The 20,632-nt window shown below is 36.6% G+C and overlaps 1 protein-coding gene across 5 annotated transcripts in view; it reads left to right on the forward strand.

Moving 5' to 3' along the window:
- Positions 1-20,632, forward strand: part of COL24A1 (collagen type XXIV alpha 1 chain) — a 123,940-nt gene that overhangs the window by 39,116 nt on the left and 64,192 nt on the right. For 4 of the 5 annotated variants that reach the window (XM_064664817.1, XM_064664818.1, XM_064664815.1 and 1 more), the window contains exons 13-20: positions 839-892; positions 3,378-3,422; positions 6,718-6,771; positions 6,863-6,907; positions 7,289-7,342; positions 7,972-8,025; positions 9,456-9,509; positions 16,538-16,591. In XM_064664817.1, the coding sequence (XP_064520887.1) occupies positions 839-892; positions 3,378-3,422; positions 6,718-6,771; positions 6,863-6,907; positions 7,289-7,342; positions 7,972-8,025; positions 9,456-9,509; positions 16,538-16,591 (414 nt within the window). The remainder of the gene's footprint in view (positions 1-838; positions 893-3,377; positions 3,423-6,717; positions 6,772-6,862; positions 6,908-7,288; positions 7,343-7,971; positions 8,026-9,455; positions 9,510-16,537; positions 16,592-20,632) is intronic. The other variant, XM_064664816.1, reaches the window with a different exon arrangement.

Genomic DNA, 20,632 nt, shown 5'->3' on the forward strand with positions numbered 1-20,632 from the left:
CCCTGGAAATTTTACTAAGAATTTATTAATCCGGTTTTTTGTAACTGTAAAAACAATTCAGATTCTGTTTTATATTAAAATTATGAATACTCATCCTTTGTATGCTTTATACTAATGATAAATGATAATATTGATTTCATAAAACTCTTGTTGCACAGTAATATTATTATATTCCTTCCAGTTTTAGACTTTTCTGACTGTTCATTTTACTTTTGTTTTTCTACTTACTAAGACGAGTTTTTTAGCATCAGTTAAAGGACACATGCTGTTGGGAATGGGATTATGATGACTGGGGGTAATCTGTCCCTTTTGTAACTCCTGCTATACTGTGTTTGTGCTGTATCATTTGTGACCTCCATCTGTGATTCCATGTGGCTGGTAAAACTGTCCACTGCATCGTCCATTTCCCTTTTGATGCCTCATTTGTGAGTTTAAAAAAATATACATACTTGTGAATTATGGCATCAAATTACTTTGCCCAGCAATTTATATGCTTCTGGAGTGGGCAACATATGAAAGAAGAAAAACAATCCTCAAAACCCTTAGAGGAGGAAGAAAGATTAGAGCCAGTAAAGTGGTAGAATTCCATTTCATTTTGCTTTTCGAGCAAAAAATGAACATTCTGTTTCAAGCTTCAGTGCTTGACTTGATAAATCAGATTTCTTTCCTGATAATCTAGTATCTGACGTCAAAACTCTCATAAAATGAATGAGGTTTTATCATGTCTTGAGTTACTATTTCAGTCTCTGGATGCAGACTAAGGCAAGTGTTCACATTGGTAAGGACCACTCTTCATGTCTTAGATAATGAAGAATGGCTATTTTCTCTTCTGCTTTAGGGTTTTCCGGGTGACTTTGGAAATAGAGGCCCTCCTGGTCCAGATGGAAGCCCTGTAAGTATTGAATTGTGTGTTGATTAACATGATAAAATTTGTAACACTCAATGTTAACTCTCCTCCTAAATAGAAAGGAGACTTATGCCTCAAAAGAAATGTCTTGAAGTCCACAGGAAAATCCTGGACTGTTAAATTTTTCATGGAAATTGCTAGGAAAGCACTATGATAAATATAAAAAAAGAGCAACAAAAGACTCAGAAAGCTGCAGAAAGAATGCAGTTTCCACTGCTACATGTGCTGACTACCTTGAGAATCCGATCTCTTGTTGTCCTCGTTGCATTGCTGATGAATGTTTTGTCTTCAAAAATTCTTGCATTGGATTTGATCTTGCATTGTTAATTTAAACCATTATTCCAAGATCACCTTAACAAAATAGGATTCTGCCTATGTGTAAAAACCTAGCTTTTGTATGCTTATGCCTTTGGTAGCTGATTTCATCCTTTGAACTGTAACTGAAAACAATTATGCTAGTATGTCATTCAGTGCTTTATAATCAGTATGATAACAGCTTTGTCCTTGGCAGTGGGTGCAGGCTAAAGTGCTCTTGTAGTATGATATTCAAACTGTGCCACAGTCACATCTCTTAAAGCAGCTTTGCTGTCTTGCTGTATTTGTAGGGAAACTGGCTGCAGACTCCAAACTCAGATTTGCTTTGGTGTCAGAAACCAGTGAAAGGCTTTGGGCAGGACAAAAGAACAGCAGTAAGCTCTGGGTAAACTAGCAGCTGATTTAAATGATCTTGTATTGTTGGATGTTCCTTTGGAAACTGCTATCAGTTTGCGTCTAAAGATTTTTCTGATATGGACCAGAGTCAGCAACTGGGCAGAGATTGTCTCCTTTTTGAAGGCCTGCCCTGACATCCACCTTAGAAACTTGTTTTAGAAAAGCTTACCTGAATTTTGCTGGTGGGTTATCAACATTTGGTGTCAACATTTTGTAACATAGGAAAAAAACTCTTTTGCACTTCTGGTCCCTGAGGCAAAGTTTCCCTTGTTGGAATGTCAGGTGATGTCAGTATAGTGCTTTTCATCTTGAAAACCCTCTGAGGCTTTGTGAGTGTCACCAGCTGCTTTTCAAATGATATTAAAACATTAGTTCTTCCTTCCCTTCCTGGTACTCCCAAGTCTCCCTCCATTCCTGATAAAAACAGATACTGTCTTTCCACCAGATCTGCAGAAGAGTACTTTAATAGAAACAAGCTCAGAAAGCCTGGATCTGAAATTACAGACTTGCACTTTACAAAGAAGCCTGTTTTAATGCAAACATTTGCAAACAAGTTCCATCTAATCTGCCAAGACAGCTGCTGATCTTTCTGCCTTCTTAGACAGGCAGCAACCTCTCTCCCCTCCTCCCCCAAAACTCACCCTGCAGGGCTTGTTCGGGCAAGGGGCCAGAGCTGCAGCTGCAGGGGGCTGCAATGCTAATGGGATATTTACAGAGCCTGTTCATGTGCTGGCAGTGAAGAGCAGGGGCTGCCTGGGAGGCCTGTGGTGGCAGGAACTTGAAGGGAAGACATTTCTTCCCATGTGCTGACTTGACACTAATGACACTTGTCTCCATGCCTAATTTCTTCTGCTTAACTGACTGATGCCATCCTTCACTTCCACAACACCCTCCCAGTTCTCTGAGGATGTTGATCTGCCTTGGAGAATGTTGCTTGAGCATCCAACTTTGCTTCTGGTTAGTTTGGAGCAGGTTGGAGAAGGTGCTTAGGCACCAGAGGACAGAGGGGAGCACAGAGGTGTCCTCTGGGCCATGTCGAAGTCATGCCCAGTTGGACACATTCAGAATGGGCTTAGATTTGCTTGCATAAAACTTCCCCTGCACTGTGGGTGCCAACAGGCTGTGGTGATCCCTCTGTATGACATTGAGTAGCAGGTCCCAGGTGTTGGGACAGCCTGCATGAGACATGATGATCTGGAGGGTTACAATACCTGTTTCGTGTAAGGCAAAGAGACTTGGCAACTGTTTTCTGCAGCGTTTTAACCTCTTCTGAGTTCAACTTGAGTGTGATAGAGGCAGTAGTAGAGTACTGTTGAATTGGTAACTTCTTTTAAAGTACAAATACTGTAGTTTGTATCAAGAAGCAATTTTTCATAAAGAGAGTGTTAATTTTGCAGTGGTCTTTCTATGAACTGAGCCATTGTTCTATTCATCTTTCGAAGAAATATTAATAAATTCATTTTTCACCCTCAAAAAATTGTTCCTTCTTCCTTCCATTTTAGGTATTGTGGTAAAAAAAGTCTCATATTCCTGCAGTAGCAGCAGGAATGATTTCATACACAAATATCTGGAGATCGAATTGCACAATCCAGAGATTTTAATAAGTGTGTTCCTCTGTACAGTGATAAGCTCTCACTCATTTGGAACTCTATAAAAATCCCAAATAACTTGCTCTGTAGATCACTTTTATTAATCTTATCACTGGGATTTCTTTTCAAATGGTAAAATTCAGATAATCTAAAATTAATTTTTTTTGAAGGGAATTGTTGGTGGGGTTGGTCCTCCTGGATTTCCAGGACTAAGAGTGAGTACACTTTTATTACTTTGATATGGTTTCATTACAATATTTGTCTTGTGTGTTTGTCTTTGTTTGTGAAATAATAAAAATTATTATGAAAATCAAGGATTTAAACAGATTTTGTTCTAGCTAGCCATGATTTTAATTAATATCACTCTACAAAACTGCTGTCATGTTGCCAGTATGGAGTACTTCTGTACTTGATGTGGATTTGTATGCTTATTTCTGATCCAGTGTGTCTGGTTTTTTTATTTGAAATAACCAAGTTTTCTAGTTCATAGCACTAAAGCCACTGTTACTTTTTCAAAAAGTGCAGTAGTCTCAAACACTTTAACAACTCAGCCCTCATTCGTTCCTGAAGATGGCTACCAAATTCAGAGCAGAATTAATTTCTGAGAAAAATTACTTTAGCTCGTTAACAGTATTATATTGATTTTTAAAAAAATATTTATAGAAGAAGGTTGTGGTGCTCAGTGTGGAGTTGCACGCTGTAGTTGTATCAATGCAGTTGTGCCAGAGAAGGTCTGTGACATCAGTGAGTCCTACAGGAGGTGGGAAAGAGTGATACTTTCATACCATGTAGCCTTACTCCCTTTTTTTTTTAAAGTAGTTCACGTATTTACTCATAGAGGACCTCTATTTTGTTCTTGACCTTGTCTCAATCAAGCTTGGCTATGCAACCATGTTCACAACGTAGGAGAGATAGCATGTTTGCATTTGAATTAAGAAAGCTGTGATTGTCTCCAGTGTTTGCTTTGTGGGTTTTTTTGATATCTGCAGATCTGAAACATTCTTGATAAGTTTGTCACTTTACACTTATGGTCATCTGACTTTTCCTTTTGAAGTACGACAGTTGAGTTCAATTACTATTAACTTTTTAATGATATGTTTATAACAAAAAATATTCCTGTAAGTCATCCCTTGTTGTCTGATTGGGATTGTTATGGCATTGCCATAGCGAAAACACAAGAAAACTCTGTAGCTTCCAGCCTCATCATGCAAACATGAATTTACTCTGTTCTTGTCAGTTCACATATTCAAGCCAATTGAAGCACTCATGCTACTGGAGATTGCACTTTTGAGAATTTGCTTAAAATTACAGTTTGCTTCTTACATGACTGTCTTTCGAATTTTACCTCGAGGACATTGATAATTGTATTAATGTATCTAGGTTTTTTAAAAAAGCCTACTATATATCACTTCTAAAAAGGTATTGTTACTGATTATTTTGACTAAACCTTAGTCAGTAGTTTTGCCCTATCTAGAATTCATGAGCATAAATGTTTATGGGGTCAAAGCTCCATTTGCCTTCTTGCTGAGTTGTGGTTATTGACAGAGACATTGAGTGTCAATAATTTTTTTGTGAAATAGAGAAATAATTTTCAATCACCAATCCAAAGCTTTTACCATTTGTACATAGGTGAAATATAACCATAATGAGTGCTATTTCTTGGGGGAAAAAAAAAATCAACCTGATAGACTCACTAAGTCAACATTTTTCTTATCAGTGAGATAATTTTTCAGTTTTATTTTTATGTCATCATCATCATGGCTGGGCTTCGTGAACGAAGATTTGCGAGGGCTTTACCCACGTTTGTTACAAGCACACTCGTGGCTAAAGAGGCCAATGCGAGATAGACACGTCCGATTGCAAAAGGCACAGCAGAAGGACTCCTTAGGTGGTAAATTCTGCAAGACATGATTCTTTCTGCGTTGTCTTTTCTCCTCGAGAGTGATCCTGCGAGCTTTCTCAAAGGAGACAGCAGCGTTATAGATGGTGTGTCTCCAGAGCTCCCGATTGGAGGCCAGAGTAGACCAGTTATGGTGATCAATATGGCCAAGGCTGAGATGTTGTTTCAGGGAGTCCTTGTATCTTCTCTTCGGGGCTCCTCTCATGCAGCAGGTCACTCAGTATGTCTGGAGACTGTGACAGGAGTTTAATGAATCTGAATGTTGTAAAGCTGTTTTGGAACTTCCTCTCATTGCTTTTATAAGCTAAACTTATAAAAGTTTATAAGTACTCCTCTGTGATTTTTCAGTCATTGCTGTTGTTACCATAAGTGTGCCTTCCAACGTACAGGATTATTAATACAGGAGTGCCTTGCTGAACTGGAATATTTAGCACAAGTAAAAGACAGCAATGTAACCAATTTGTCTTGATCATCTAACATGACAGAATATGTCATTTAAGCAGTCATGGAAAGCTAAAGCAATGTAGAGTGGCAACTTTCTTGGAAGCTCTACCATTGAGACACTAAGTGATCAGTCTTCCTTTTTCTCCAGTGAGCCATCAATCTGATGATGGCTGTAGAAGAATATTATTGCTAACATTTCTGAAAGAGTCTCCAGAGAATAACGAATGTGTGCTGAACTGGAAATGCATAGATGACCATCTCATCTTTTCCACATCACTTTCAGCAAGTTCTGTGTTAATATGCGTTGCTAAATTTTTGCATTGCCACAGAGATATAACACTACCTTTTGGGTTTTTTGTTTGTTTGTTTTTCTCCCAGAGGTAGAACAGGCAGGAAACAGATAGACTTTTCCCTTTGTAATATAGTCTTAACTATTGCTAAATCATGTCTTTATGTTTAGCTCACCATCTTTCATTAACATTACTGCTGTTGCTGTGTTGATTTTGTAAGATTCTTAATTTATTTTTCATTTAGCGATTCACTTTTCTTTTTCCTGTCATAAAATTTTCCTTTTTTCTCCCATATAAGTCCTAGAAAGGAGAGATGTGGTAAGAGCTTTGAAGGTACATGAGAACAGAAGAAGTTAGCATGCCCATCATGACGTAGGCTTAATTTTGCACACTTGGTATTTTAGAAGAGTCACTTTTTTTTTTTTTAACTTGTAGAAGTCACTGATAGGTGAGAAATCCTAGTAAAAGGACCCTAAAAGGCCATTTTTTATGGCCCTACTAATCATAGAGTAATTTCTTTAACCAAATTCAATGCCTACAGAGAAGTGTTCTCATCTGACCTTAAGGACAGCAAGAATGGCCACAGAATGTGCAGCTGCAGTACAAAAGAAAGCTTTCTTATTCTGCATTGCCTAATGCACTGTGATCTCCTCTTGAATTTATAATCTACAGGAGAAGATGCAAGTTTGGTTTCTTGGGTTTCTGCTGATGTTGTTGGAAACTGTAGATATGGATACCTTTTTTCCCCAAGCAGTTAGCCTGAAAAAGATTTTGGTTTCTCTCTGTGGTGCAGAAAATGCCACATTCTGTTACAGTCTGTAAGTTATTCTATTTTATCAAATGTTTAATGCAGTCACCTTTCTTGCTGTTCGATAGGGAGGCATTGGGCCAGCAGGACCAAGTGGACCATCAGGAATTCCAGGGCCCACGGTATGGTGTTAAATGATCCCACAGCCAGGTGCCTATGCTGCTTTCCAGATTATATTTGAACATGGGATTTATGTCTTCTTTATTTTAACAGGGTTTCCCAGGGAGTGTGGGACAGCCTGGAATGAAAGGTGATAAGGTGATTTAAATATTTTCATTATCTTAGAGATATATAGTTCTTTCAGACTCCCTTCTCTAAATATTAAGCACAATGTACTTAGCAAAACCTTCCCTTTTCCCTTTTGTTTTCTTTTCTCCTCTGACTTTTATTTTTTAAAATTACTTAAGTCTCATGATCTGATATTTTATTTCTGGAGAGAATGCTTACTACTGGACATAACAATACCCAAGTCTACAGGGTTTCCTGGAGGGGTTTTTTCAGTGCAATATTTTGCATTGTGAAAGACCTGCTTTAGATCAATTTAATATTTAGTATTTAAAATTTCTCATTCTCTAATTCTGAAAACTACCCCATTTTAATCCACATACATATGTCTGTATAAAATTATATGTTGTTTAGGGTGAACATGGCCTTGCAGGAGAGCCAGGAGACCAGGGGTACCCAGGCGATAAGGTAACTTATAATTGCATTCTTTCACAAAATTACCCAATTTCATCAACTTCATCAGTCTTCTGAATCTCTTAAAACGCAACAGGTCAGTTGCATAAAAGTAGAATGCAGTAGTAAAAGTTACTGGATATCACCGAATTAACATATTTTTCAGAAATGCTGTGCTCATTAAAACGTAGTTGTTGAACATGTGAACAAAGACAAGTAAAGGGCACAGACAGAATTCTGGTAACTCCGTGTTTAGAGATACATCAAGCAAGAAAAGAATTATGGTATGATCTGAATCTTGCTAAGAAACTGTTGTAGAAGATATTTTTCCCTTGAACCTTGAGGTTCATCTGCAGCTCACCTGGGCCTGGTGTAGTTAGCAGCAGCACAGGGTCTGACATGCTCCTTCATATCATGAAACTGAGATAAATAAGGATCTTCTTTCCTGTTTGGCTAGTACATCAGAAGTCACTGAAATAGCACATCCTGTGAGAACTCTTTTGATGAAAGTTCAGTGTTAGAAGATATTTCTCATCCTACAGAATTATTTTGAAATCTGTTTCAGGTGGCAAAATACAGCAATCCATTGCTTCAAACTTAACAATTCATTTTCATGTATGTATAATAGCTTTTTTTTTTTTCAGGGTGCTCTTGGTTTACCAGGACCCCCAGGGATCAGAGGAAAACCAGGACCCCCAGTAAGTTTACACCAAACTTTGCTCTTAATATGTCACTGTATGTTGTTCTCTTTGATACTTTTGTGTGATAAGGTTCATACTACATGTAATCCTCTAGAAGCAACCTAATTCAAAATGCACTAAGAATAAGGTCTAAGATGCTTTTATTTCTAATGACTGGTGTTAGTGAGTGAGTCAGATCTTAAGATATAACGCTTTTTTACAGAGGTCAGTTTATGTGTTGAATTTTAATAGAGAAGTTCTTAGGATGTTAGGTATTCTGTGACAGTCACTTTGTGAGGGAATAGACATGTTGGTAATATTTGAAGCAAATCCACTGAGAGCTTTGGGAACTGCCAAGATGAGCATTTGGACCAGCTGGATTTGGAGAGAGTGTGTGAAATCTTACTAATAATGGCCAATTCTCACAGGGTTGGGAGTAGTCATGAATTCCATTATGTATTGATTTTTAGCAACTTTAAAGGCATCTGTGCAGTGCTGCCACTTCTACTGGGTTTGTAAATGTTGAGACAGAAAAGGCATGCTGCACAGGGTTATTTGACTTTTTTCTCACCTGTTTTTAGCACTAATCTCTCTATCTTTTTAGTGTATAATTAAAAGCTGACAATACTCCAGTGTCAATTTTCGTATATGCAATCAAGCTACTTAGACCCCATGAATGTCATAGGCCCTTAAACTCAATAAAAAATACTTTCTTTGTCTGAACAGTAGTGGATTTTAAGCACATACTGAATGTGACCAACTTTGTGACTTATGTTAAATTAAGCTTTGAGAAGTCAGTCCTGCAAGTAATATAATTTTAATTTTGTAGAATAAATTTACAATAAAATTGTTTATGCTGAAAATTAAAAAATATTTTCCAGGTCAGACTTTAATTTTGCTCAAGGAACATCTAGGTATGGCCTGGCAAAACTCGTAAATATGTGGAAGAACAGATATAACTTAGAGAAATAATCTGACCCATTTTTAGATGTGTCAGTATTTGCATATAATGGACTCACTATAACATGTGGAAAAGACCTAATTTTACTGTTATTAATCACAAAACTGCCATTTCTTTGGCTATGGTTGGATGCTTAGAATATATAGGTAAGTATGTAAACCAATATCTGTAACAGTTACTTCTTGGACTTTTAAATAAGATGTAGGTTTTATTGTGAAAACAACTATATGTTTCAAGTGTTTTTTGTGACTATTTGTACTGTCTCAAAACTCCCAATTTTCTCTGTCTAAAACTAATTTGATTTTTTATTTTTGGTGACTTCGAAGAGATATGAAGAACTAGTCTTAATTGAATTCAAAGAGAGGCAGTTATAAAATTTCCTATTTAGTAAAAAAGTCATCTCAACACTTCTGTGGGCTTTCTTGTTAATAAATGTTTTTAAAATAAATTATAATCAAAAATCTTAATTGTTTGGATTTTTTTCAAGGGGAAAATTGGAGACCCTGGACCCCATGGACCATTGGGTCCTCAGGGACCTGAGGTAAGAAATTGCTTGATACAGGTAAATTGAATGTAATTTAGTTCTAAATTATAAAAATCAGAAGTAAATGGGTTTGCTTCATAAAAGAATGTTTTCATAGTTGAATATAAAAAAACTTTTTATTCAGTCATAATTGATTAATTCATTCTCCTCCATAAAGTACAAAAAAATTCCACCTCATAATTTTTCTGATGTAAAATATCAATATACGGGAGCTTTGAATACAAATTAGTTCCTCATTTGTCTGTGTGATTGGGATTTGCTCTCTTTTGAATCCTATTGCTATGGATTACACCTTGAATGAGGCTCATGTGATTTCTCAGGCACACTTCTATTCATAAATTCCACAGCATGTTTACAAATGGGATTTTCCAGGCCTGGTTGCATATTTATCTCTTACAAAATAGCTTTGTTTGCAAGGACCATGAAGAATAAACACCAATTACATGGGAAGCATTGCCAAGCAGTTGAATCTAGCAGTGAAGTTTCCTAAGAACTCTGCAGAGCTATGGAAGTCTACACAGAAACTGTCAGTCTCCAAATTGTTCTATTTTTATTCTTTTTGACATTTATACTGTGGGCTTTAAGGAAAAATACTGTGATATGTATCAGAAAGACATATGTATACACATGTATTTGCTGGAGAGATGAAGGCACAAATTGCAATTTCTTCTTTTTTAACCAGCTCTCTGCAATGATTGTTTTTTAGGTTTTGTTTGTATTGGGGTGGGGTTTGTTTATTTGCTTGGGAGCTTCCCTTTTTTTTTTTTTTTTTTTTTTTTTAGTATTTCTGAGAGTTTTATGTTTGAAATTATTGTTTTTCTGGCTTTACATGTTTGAGCATATCTCCTGAAACCAAGTCTCTGTATTCCTGCCTTCTTTATTGAAGAAGAGGGAAACTCACTGGTTAAATGCATTGTAGCAACACAATAACAGAATAAGCCTGGCTGTTTTAGTCAATGGGTGTGCAGAAGACACAAAGCCTGTGCATGTTGTCCACAGTCCATAGCTGCCTCCCTCTGTGGCTCAGGATTTTAGGTGTTGCGAGCCTCTTCATTATTAGCAGAAGAGGTCCTTGCATCATCTCTTCTCTTTGTACAGCTTTCAGCAAGGGACATCTCTGGCAGGTAAATACCAAATTGTTGGTCTTGAAGCCGATGTCCTGCTGACTGATGCCTATGCTGGTAGTCCTTCACAGATCCTTATTCCAACACATTTCCTTTGTGTCTGGGGAAAAGATCATCGTTCTGGGCTAGTACCCTCGGGGCAGATATGGATGGGAAATTTTCTGTCTGAAAAGCTCAGCATTTCCTTTTGCTCAGGAGTGCAGAATTACTTCATTGTTAGAAGGCAAATAAAGTGCATTATGCTGGATAATGAAAACTTGAGTGTCCAGGTTTTGGGTTGGTTTTTCTGTTTGTTTAGGGTTTTTTTTTTGTAATTATCTGTGAAATGTCAGGTTTAAAAAAAACAAAGCAGTGTTTTGCTTAACTTCAATCCTGCCAGACGGGTCCAAATAAAGCAAAAGTAGTTTTGCCACCTTTTACTTCATAAAAACATGGTCGCCATGTGACAAAATAGCAGAAATAGAAGGGGTGTAGGGTAGTAGCATACTGGGATTTTTGACAAATTGGAAATACTAGAAGTTCTATAATAAAAGGAATTCAAAATAAGCAGCTAAAACTGAAGATTGTATCTTGCTCTCCCTGTTACTTTGTCTTATAAAAATAAGCTAGTTGTCATTGCCAGAAGCTATTTAGACACAACTGAATATATGAAGTATGAGCAAATGGGGTAGATTTTTCTACAAGAAAAGCCTGCTGTCACATATCTGATCATGTCTGTTCTTTCAAAAACAGACAGCTATCTGGTCAAAAAGGGCTGCTTTCCTTGCTCATATATATTATCTGAATGGTCAGACTTTCTGTGACCCCATGTAGAAAACAGACATTGCATCCTATGCTACCTGTTCCCTTGATGTTTCTGTAAATAGAAGAATGTGATGAATTAGTGTATTACAAGAGGTGTACTTTGACTTTGGTATGGACGTGGCAATCCATACCCTATGCTTCCTAGGAAAGGTTTTATTTAAAAAAAAAATGGCTACATTGGGATTCGTTGGGTGTTGCTATGAGCAGGAAGAACCTGTCAGATCCTACTTCCAACTATTTCTCTCCCTTTTTGTCCAACACTTAAGACAGTGGGGTTTATAAGTGTGGCCTGTCCCTGTGGTCAAACTTGTTTTGGGTACATGTGAAGTAAGAAACTGGGGATCCTTTGGTCTTTCCAATTACAAATTTGAGTATTTCAGTTCCAGTGTGAAGAATAAGCAGTTATATCCCTGATTTTCTTCCCCTGCAAACTGCTGTAAATCCGGCACTACAGCAGCTGAAGTCTATGGTATCTCTGCACACAACAGTGGGGGGAGCAGGGCTGGCAGGCTTCAATCATCCTCACAGGTTTTTGTTAAGTGAAGCTCAGCAGTGAATTGCTTCTTAATTCTTTCCTCTGCCATCTAGGTAACTGGATCAGAGTTGAAATAAGCCACCTACCCGTAGCCAGGGTCTGTTTGAGAACTGCAGTGCTGATGGGCAGGAGAGAGCAGAGGGAAGGACAGAGGTTTCGTGCTCGCTCTCTGGGCGGCTGTACAAGGGTTGGCTGCCAAGTGCAGTTTTTTTTTCAGTGCAGAAGTCTTGCAGTGTTGAGCCAAATTCTCTTCTGGGTATGTTGCTGTAGAGCCAGGGTCTGTCGCATGCCTGAATGCGTGCTGCTCACAAACCACCGGATATATTCAGCGAGCGCTTTATGGAGCATGTTCTTCATCAGTTTGCACATTTTGCTGCTTTGTCATGCATCCGAAGATGAACCGCCAAAATATCAGCTTTCTGTAGAGCTTTATTTTATTGGTATGACAACTGGAAAGTGCTGATCTGACTATTTTAACCCACAATGCCTGTGTTTACTGTGTACAATGAAGTATGTAATGCTTATTGTTAATGTGAATGAAATTAGACACATTTTTAACTGGCTTCCACATGTATTCAGAATATTTTATAGTTAAATTTTGCTCTAATTATCCCCCCAAAATAAGGGTGATGGTTTTCTTCAGATGTACTCTGTTATAAATAGGTTTCATCTGGAGCAGAGAGCGCATTACTCATTATCTTCAATTGAACTTTTTTCATCTGTGTAGTATTTTGATTGGAGGTCATTGGCTTATTCCTTCAGGAAGGTGCTCATATGGGATTCAGCTGGTATGTTTCACGCTCAAGGCAATATCATTACAAAAGAGAAGGATACATTCAAATAACAGTAAACAGTTAAAAAGACACATTTTTAAAGCGAATCACTGGCTGCTTTGAGTTGTTCATTTAAGAAGAAAGCTTTATTTTTAATGTGTGTTTTATCTTATCACATGATTTTTTGAGTTTGTGCAAACAATGCCATGAGATTAGTGATAACATAGTTCTTCTGTTTCAATATTGCATCAAGTAACTTGCATGCAGATGATTTGAAGGAAATATAGGAATAAAGACAACCTAATAGCTGAATTAATTGCATGTTCTGGCATACATCTGAAGAGATGTTCTTATTGTAGAATTGCTTATACTTTCTATTTGCTTTTGCACAGAATCTTTAGCTGGTTCTTTCCCAAAGTTACTTGATATAAGTACATGCCTTGGGTTTTTTTTTTCAATGAATATATATTAATTTTGCAGAAATATTCAATTTACCTTAACTTTTTTAATGTTGAACAATGCTTGTTCGTGACCCTCCTTTTGCATTTTCTTCAGAGTGATTATCTCTGAGGAACTGAGACATGAACTAACATAGTAACAACCTGATCATCTCTGCATTTTTTTTGTTAATTAAACATTATACAGATAAATGAGAGCAATAAATATATTAATTTTATATTTAAATGTTCAGTATGAAAAGCAACACTCACAGCGAGGTTAAAGCACATTTGTGTTGAGATAGCTGTTACTTTAGATTTTTCTGATGTCATTTCTATTTTGATTTAAATATGGTGAACTCTAAAGTGCTTTGCTGGCAAAAGGCCACATGTGCAGCAATATTTTGAAAATAATTTGTGTACTGTGAGCTGCCAGACTTCTGGCTGACAGGACGTTAAGAATCTACACTTCGCATTTCCTTAGCAGAAGTCATAATATCAAGTGATGTTTTGTTTCGAATAGTCTCTGCTGAAAACTATGTTGCAGCTGGAAACTGTACATTAATCTCCTGCCTTTCACTTAGGGAAGAATAATGAATTTTTAATCTGGAGTAGCTTCACTTGGAGCTGGCTGCTGAATAACTCCTGGCAAATTTAGGTAGTGATAGAAATGTATACCACTTCACTACTAGGAATCTGAATGGCAAGTGCCACTGCTGAGGTGTTTTAAGAACTTCTTTCTGGTTCGTTCTTTTTCTGGAATTGTCGTAAGTGGCTGTTTGTGTCCTGGATTATTACACTTATTTCATGGATTATTAATGTGAGAACATTTTGGAAACAGAGTTCTAATACTGCCATAGCGTCTGCATTTTCTCCATGGCTGTGCTCGAGAAGAAAAGTCTTAATCCAACTTCACAGAAAAGATAATGGTGAGGATTTTAAATTTTTTAATGCATTGCTAGTGTCGATGCTCTCAGGCCAGTAGCCCTCTTGCATCCTAAGACTTTGCCTGACACGGAAAGGTTTCCAAATACCATTATTGTTCTGTGATAATACTTGTCAACACTTACGTTTCATGGTCCTTACTGAATTCCTTCTAGAAAAATTTATACAAATAAATAAATCAATAAAGTAGATGTATTCCCTTATAAAAGCATAAGAATCTTTGTAAATTAACATTTTTCTTAACATATTGTTTTCTAGAATATTTGTAGCCATGAGGGAAACTGTCTCTGTGTCAGCATTTTGCACTCGTTCACATATTAGAAACTTAAAGATTTACAGACGCACGAAACAACCCACCCCTTGGTAACTATTTGATGTCTGTAAGTAAGCAAATTTAAGCTTAAGAAAGGATGAGTTAGAGACTTCTAAAGAATTGACCTAATTCTTCAGTGTATTCCAGTAGATAACGGTGTATCCAGTAGATAACAGGATTTAAAAAAACCCAACACCTCCTCTTCTGAGCTATATAGAAATTTAGGGTGGTGCGAGTGCTTTAGGTATCAGTCTCAATGCCTTGGTCACATGAAAATAATATACTCTGTGCCACCTAGAGGCATGTTGGGATTGTTGCACAGCTCTACTAGTAATTGCTGCTTTATGGCGAAGGAAATGAAACCACTATGATGTTTTGTGAAATGTTGAGTGTTAACATTGTTCTACTTACTCAGAAACTCAGAGGGTTTTTACTCTTTAGTGGTTTGCTTTTAATACTCATTAGCATTCAAGTACTAAACCTGATTTTAAAAAAATAAATCTTGATTCTGGTTCATATTTTGATTTATAAATTTATTTTTTATTTAATATATAAATGTGACTCAAAATATTTGCATCCCATCTAAATCCTTACTTTTAAGTCTCAATGCATCCTGTCAAGACCAGATTATAGAAAGCGAACAGATAATAGTTGAGGATAAAGTAATATTTGCTTTTACATTTCTTGCTCTGATATGATTTATCTTCACCTTTCTAGTCAGTTTTTGGTGATTAATGTCAGCTAATTATGAATAATCAGTAGAAATGTTTACCTGTATTTGAAGCTCAACTGTTTTTGAAGAATAGAGTATGGTTAACTATTACCTGCCTAGCGAGACAATTTTTTTTTTTTCTTTCTTGCTCAGAAAACCTAGAATGTGACTCTTGAAGTTTTAATGATGACATAGATTAGGCTGCATTACAGTGCCAGAGAGAATGTCATGCTGGAAGTTCTCTGTCAGGTGTTCTTTACATTGTTCTGAACGTGTATCATGCTTTCATTTCCATTATTGAAAAAAGTATGCATACAAATAGGGATGTTTATAAGTTTTGATCTGTAATGATTTTCTCTTAGGGAAGAAGGAAACTTGTTTTTTCTACTGTTAAACCATGGTTGTGCATAGATGTAGTAATAAGTGGCAGTCTTGCTGTTTTCAGATAGTCAAGATTTAAAGATATTTAATAGTTTAGTTAAAAACCAAAATCAAATACTATTTTGGCAGGTGACTGTGCTAACTAAAGGGTCAATTACCAATGCTTTATTTTATTCTACAAATATAAAGATTAGGTGTCTTCTCTGGATATTTATGAAACTTAATTCTCTACAGTATTTTACAAGGGTTAGCTGCAGCATTTTTTTCCCTTCATACACTTATCCTTATAAAGCAATCTGGTTGTAGCACTGACTTCCTCTGATACAGAGACATCCTCATGGTGTCCCACTCAATGCCTACTGGCCAGATGTTTCGCAGTGATAATTTTAGTTGATTCATTTTCTTTGCATATTTACTTTTTCTTTACAACAGCTTGACCTATACCACATGCTATTTCACAAAGGCCTATTCTGAATAATGCTACATGCTGTTGATCTTCACTTGCTGCCAGCCAGACCTAGATTATCACCTGCTGATTTGGAGGCAAAAGGCTTCCTACCCTTTTCTTAATCTTGCAGTGATCTCGTCCTTAACGTGTGGCCAAGGATTAAAGGGCTTCAGCTGCACTCTAAACTTTTCTTAAAAAATAGTTGAATTCATAAGTGCAGGACCTGGTGCTGGCTGCTTGGTGGTGTTGTCCATCCAAACTAGTGTAATAGCTTAATTTCAAACATTGCTTAGTGGATAAAAGGTCTTATGCTTAGAGAAATTAAATCTATGCTGACATCTGCTAAATTGAGTTTAGCGAAAGCTGCCTAAAATCTGTCACATATCCAAGTCCTTTCAAGGAAACTTAATTAATTTTGACATTTTTGGGATGGTAGAACAAATTTATTTCTTGTTTCCGCGATTCAGGTTTGTTAAGTGAATCAACAGAATCAAAACAAGTACATTGGAAACATTCCTACTCTGCAAATCATTTGTCTGTATGATTTCTTTAGGGTTTTCCAGGAGATATTGGTGTACCTGGATTAAATGGCCCTGAAGGTCCTAAGGTAAGATTATATGAAAACCTATTCAAAATAACAGGAAACAGTGTAAATCTCTGAGGAAAAGGTTATGAGAGGTGGACACTGGCATTACGAGAAGATAATCTTACTGTCAGAATACAGGTACTTTGCCTCAGGTATTTTATGAGGAAGCTATTTGAATGTTTAATGCTGTCCAGACAGTCATGAGAGTGTGTTGGGTGGAAGTATATAATGGCAAGATAAGTGTGAGAAAATCCTATGTAGCTAAAAAGCAGTATATGTTTCACTCGTATTTAAATAAAATGCATGCCAAATGCACGCAGACCTTTGTATAACTCCGGTCCCACCAGAGTAATACAAACTGCTTTTAACAGTTTTTGAAAGAAATAGTAGCTGAAGATATGAAAAACGGGTAAAATTCACATGCTGGATTAAATTATGGATATAATAATAGATATAAAAAATTACTGTACCAAGATATAATAATAGATATAAAAAAATGAGTGTACCAGAATAATTTAGCTTCTGCTCTTTAGTAGACCAATATTTTAGACCCAGCTTAGGCAATAATTCACATGTATAGAGTTTTAATAAAGCTTTGGATAAAAACACATATGGAATTTTTTTTTTTTAATGGAAGCTGTAGAGACTAATACAAAAAGTGCAGGTGGGTCAGAAATTAACCTAGAGGAAGATAGCTGAATAATATCTAAAGACTGACTACTTGTTGTTGAAAGGCAAGTACTGATGAAGTTCCTTACTTACCAGCCTTGGGACTATTCTTATATTGTATTGTCTGTGATAAATAGTCATAAATATGATGGAATGAAATTTCTGTATAAAACAAAGCTGAGTGTCTTTGGATGATCTAAAAACCTGCACTTTTTGCTAATTTGTTCCACTTCTGTTATTTCAAATTGATTCATGCAAGGACTAAAACAATAAATCCTACTGTAAACTTAGACCAAAGACATTGCCAAATCTTTCTGAAATAAAAGCACAATAAAGCAGTTAGAAATTAAGTGAAATTCTAGAACACATGAGGCAAGGTGTCTCATTAATGCACAAAGTATGAGAAGGCTTTATCTAAGTAGTACAGTTCTGGGCATTTGTATTCCAGGGCTCAATCAAGTGAGACTAGATGAAGAAAAGAACACTTGCATGCTTGTATTCTGAGAGGCAGTTTATTCATTGTACCAAAATGAAGGGCTTTTTTGAGCTTTAAGTAAACCAGAAGGCAGAAACTGGTGAGACAAAACTGTGCAAGACCAACGATATCAATTGTCCAAGAACAAAACATAAGGTTGTCCCTGAATAAACAGACATGGAAATTGCAATGTTTTCCATCAACGGAGTTGTGAAATTCTGTGGCAGACTGCTCAAGAAAACGTAGGATTGGGAGCAGTAAATAGTTTGAAGATATTGTCTTGCTTGTTCCTGGAAGATTGTAAGAATGCCTCCATGCCAAAGGGGATCATTCTTGAGAACATCTCAAATAATCCGTTTTTTTCAGTTCTGATTTATTGCTTTGCTAACTTGTTTGTATGTGTGTATACATAACGTTAGCAGCCTTATATGAATGAGTTTGTCTGATCATTACAGTTGCTTCTATGTTTGAGTTACCAGAGCACTTAAATAAAAAGACTGTCTAGGGGAAATAGGAGAAGAGAAATACAACAGTTCTTGAACTGCAGTTCAGATTTAATCATCCAAAGTGATAAACGAATGATGTAACTGAGATCTAATCCCTGCTGCCCAGTTTCTTCCCTGGGATTGTATTATTGCACATTATATGCAAGGGGTTTTTGTTAGAGTTTTGATGATGGCTAATACATACATTACTGATTTGTTACCTTTTCACAGTTAGAAATAAAGGTACTAAAAGGTAGCCTACAAAGTTTAAGGCTCCATGTTCCTTCGATACAGACATTACATAGCTGAACAAGATCCAATGCTCTCCAGCACATTTGGTGTTAGAGGCAAAAAGCTTTGACAGCCTGTCCTAATCAGGGAGAACTGATGGCTTACATTTGAAAAGAAAGATTACCAAACTGGAAAAACTCTTATACTGCTCCTTGTACTGAGGGAGAAGGGCTGCATAACTTTGGAATTGTTAGGCTTTTGGGATTCCCAGCTGTCTTAAGTTGATTGAAGTTCTAAAAAATTTCCTCCAGCTTTTATTTTTAGAGAACTGTTCTCACTGTGCTGCTATTTTCCTCATGTTTTTGTTTATGTTTCCACAGAAGCAATACCCATTTTAAAAGCCAAGAAAGCGGGGCAAGGTTTATTTTTTAGCAGTTGGTGTGGGACAAATTCAGCCTCTTGGTGGGAAGTTTAAGCTCTGTTGAGTGTGATCAGCTGTCTCTAAATGGCAGTAGAAGTCCTGGATTGTAAATTTTCCCAAAATTAGTGCAGTAATCAGCGTATCTGACCTCTCTAAATCAGTGTTCAAAGGATTTATTATGTAATTTGGTCTACAGAACATTATTCAGCTTGGAAAACAGTTTTTTAGAAGGTGTTTGATCTTGATCCACCACTTATTAAAAAAAATAATAAACAACACACACTTTTTAAAGAAAGGGAATAAGAATGTTTTTAAGAAGCTCTGAAATAACTTAGTTTGTTTCCTATGTTATTCTTGCTCTCTAACTGAGAAAAGTGAGAGGAAAAGATGGTCAGAATATGCTGACTACCACTGTAGTTTTTCCAGTGGTGTGTGTTGTGCCATAGAAGTAGTTGAGAGCTTCCTTCCTCTGTTCACTTATGTTTGTTTGTGTAACACATTTAATAGAAGTGGCTATTAGTAGTTTCACCTCTTCTGAAGGGGATGGTCTGCTGGGAATTTATGTATGTGAAATACAGGATATACCCCATTTGCTGACTCCCCTGTTTTTTTCCAAACACTTTGGCAAATGTGGAATGTCTACCTTCATTTTTCTGCTTGTTGCCTGAAACCTCAAAGAGGAGATGGAAATTTCTTTTAGTCTTAATATTCAGTTTACAGTCTGGGACCTTTTTCTGGATCCAGTTAAGTGGAAGGGTGTGTACAGTAGCAGTGCTGCTACCATTTCCACTGTGCAAGTACATTGTACTGAAAGCTGTATCTCCTAAAGAGCTTTGCTGTTAGAATAAAACAGTTCTGTCAATGAAAAAATTTCATGACTGACTATATAAGATTATTACTTATGTAGTGCTACTGAAAGCCCTCCTGTCACTTTTGGGTAGTATGTGAAACAGCAGTCCACCCCAGTCCTTCCCAATCTCATCTGTTCTTTGAGGAAAACCAGAACCTTGAGGTGTCCTGTTCCATTTTTCTCTTCCATTTTGCTTTGCATGCTGAGTGCATTGTTACTGGACCAATGCCTGCACCTTCTGTCTAGACTTCATCTCCATTAGTATGCAATTAATAAGGCTTACACTTGGAACTTTCCCACCATTTCTTTCTTCAGAGGCTAATCATATCTCTCCTAAAGGGCAGTTTCTTTGTTCTTGTTGCTTTATCTGATATTGTTAAGCTTAGCTTTCCCAGAACATTAATATGTTTACACAATTATTTTTTTTTTGTTCTACTCCAGGTCAAGTGCTTTTCCCAATTATTACCATTGTAATTGGGATGCCCAAGGTTTTTGACACAGTGCTAGCTGCAAAGTCATTTTAACAAAGTTTTGAAAATGTTGGTGTGAGCAGCCATGAGAACTCCGAGTTAGCATAGGATAAGGTGCTTTATCTCTGGGAAACTGATTATAATCATAACGGAAATGTAAGGCTTGAAAATCACATGTAGTTCTGGACAAGCTAGTAGTTTAAATTCATTTTGTAGTTTCTTTCCATTACAATGTTGTCACCACATGTTATTCTAAAGACTACCTAAATCAAAGATTTGTACATTGATGATGCTTTAAACTTAATATGATGGCATGTTTTAACTCTTTAAAAAGAGAGGAATTGTTCTTTTGTGAGTTCAGATATTTTCTTCCTTCTCACAACATCAAAGGAAAAATGCTTCAGCTAATCTATGTGGTAGAAGTTTTCCAGCAGATATTAAAATTCTTCTTCATCTTCTCC

This window comes from Pseudopipra pipra, chromosome 9, assembly GCF_036250125.1.
Source record: "Pseudopipra pipra isolate bDixPip1 chromosome 9, bDixPip1.hap1, whole genome shotgun sequence".
Taxonomy (NCBI): domain Eukaryota; kingdom Metazoa; phylum Chordata; class Aves; order Passeriformes; family Pipridae; genus Pseudopipra; species Pseudopipra pipra.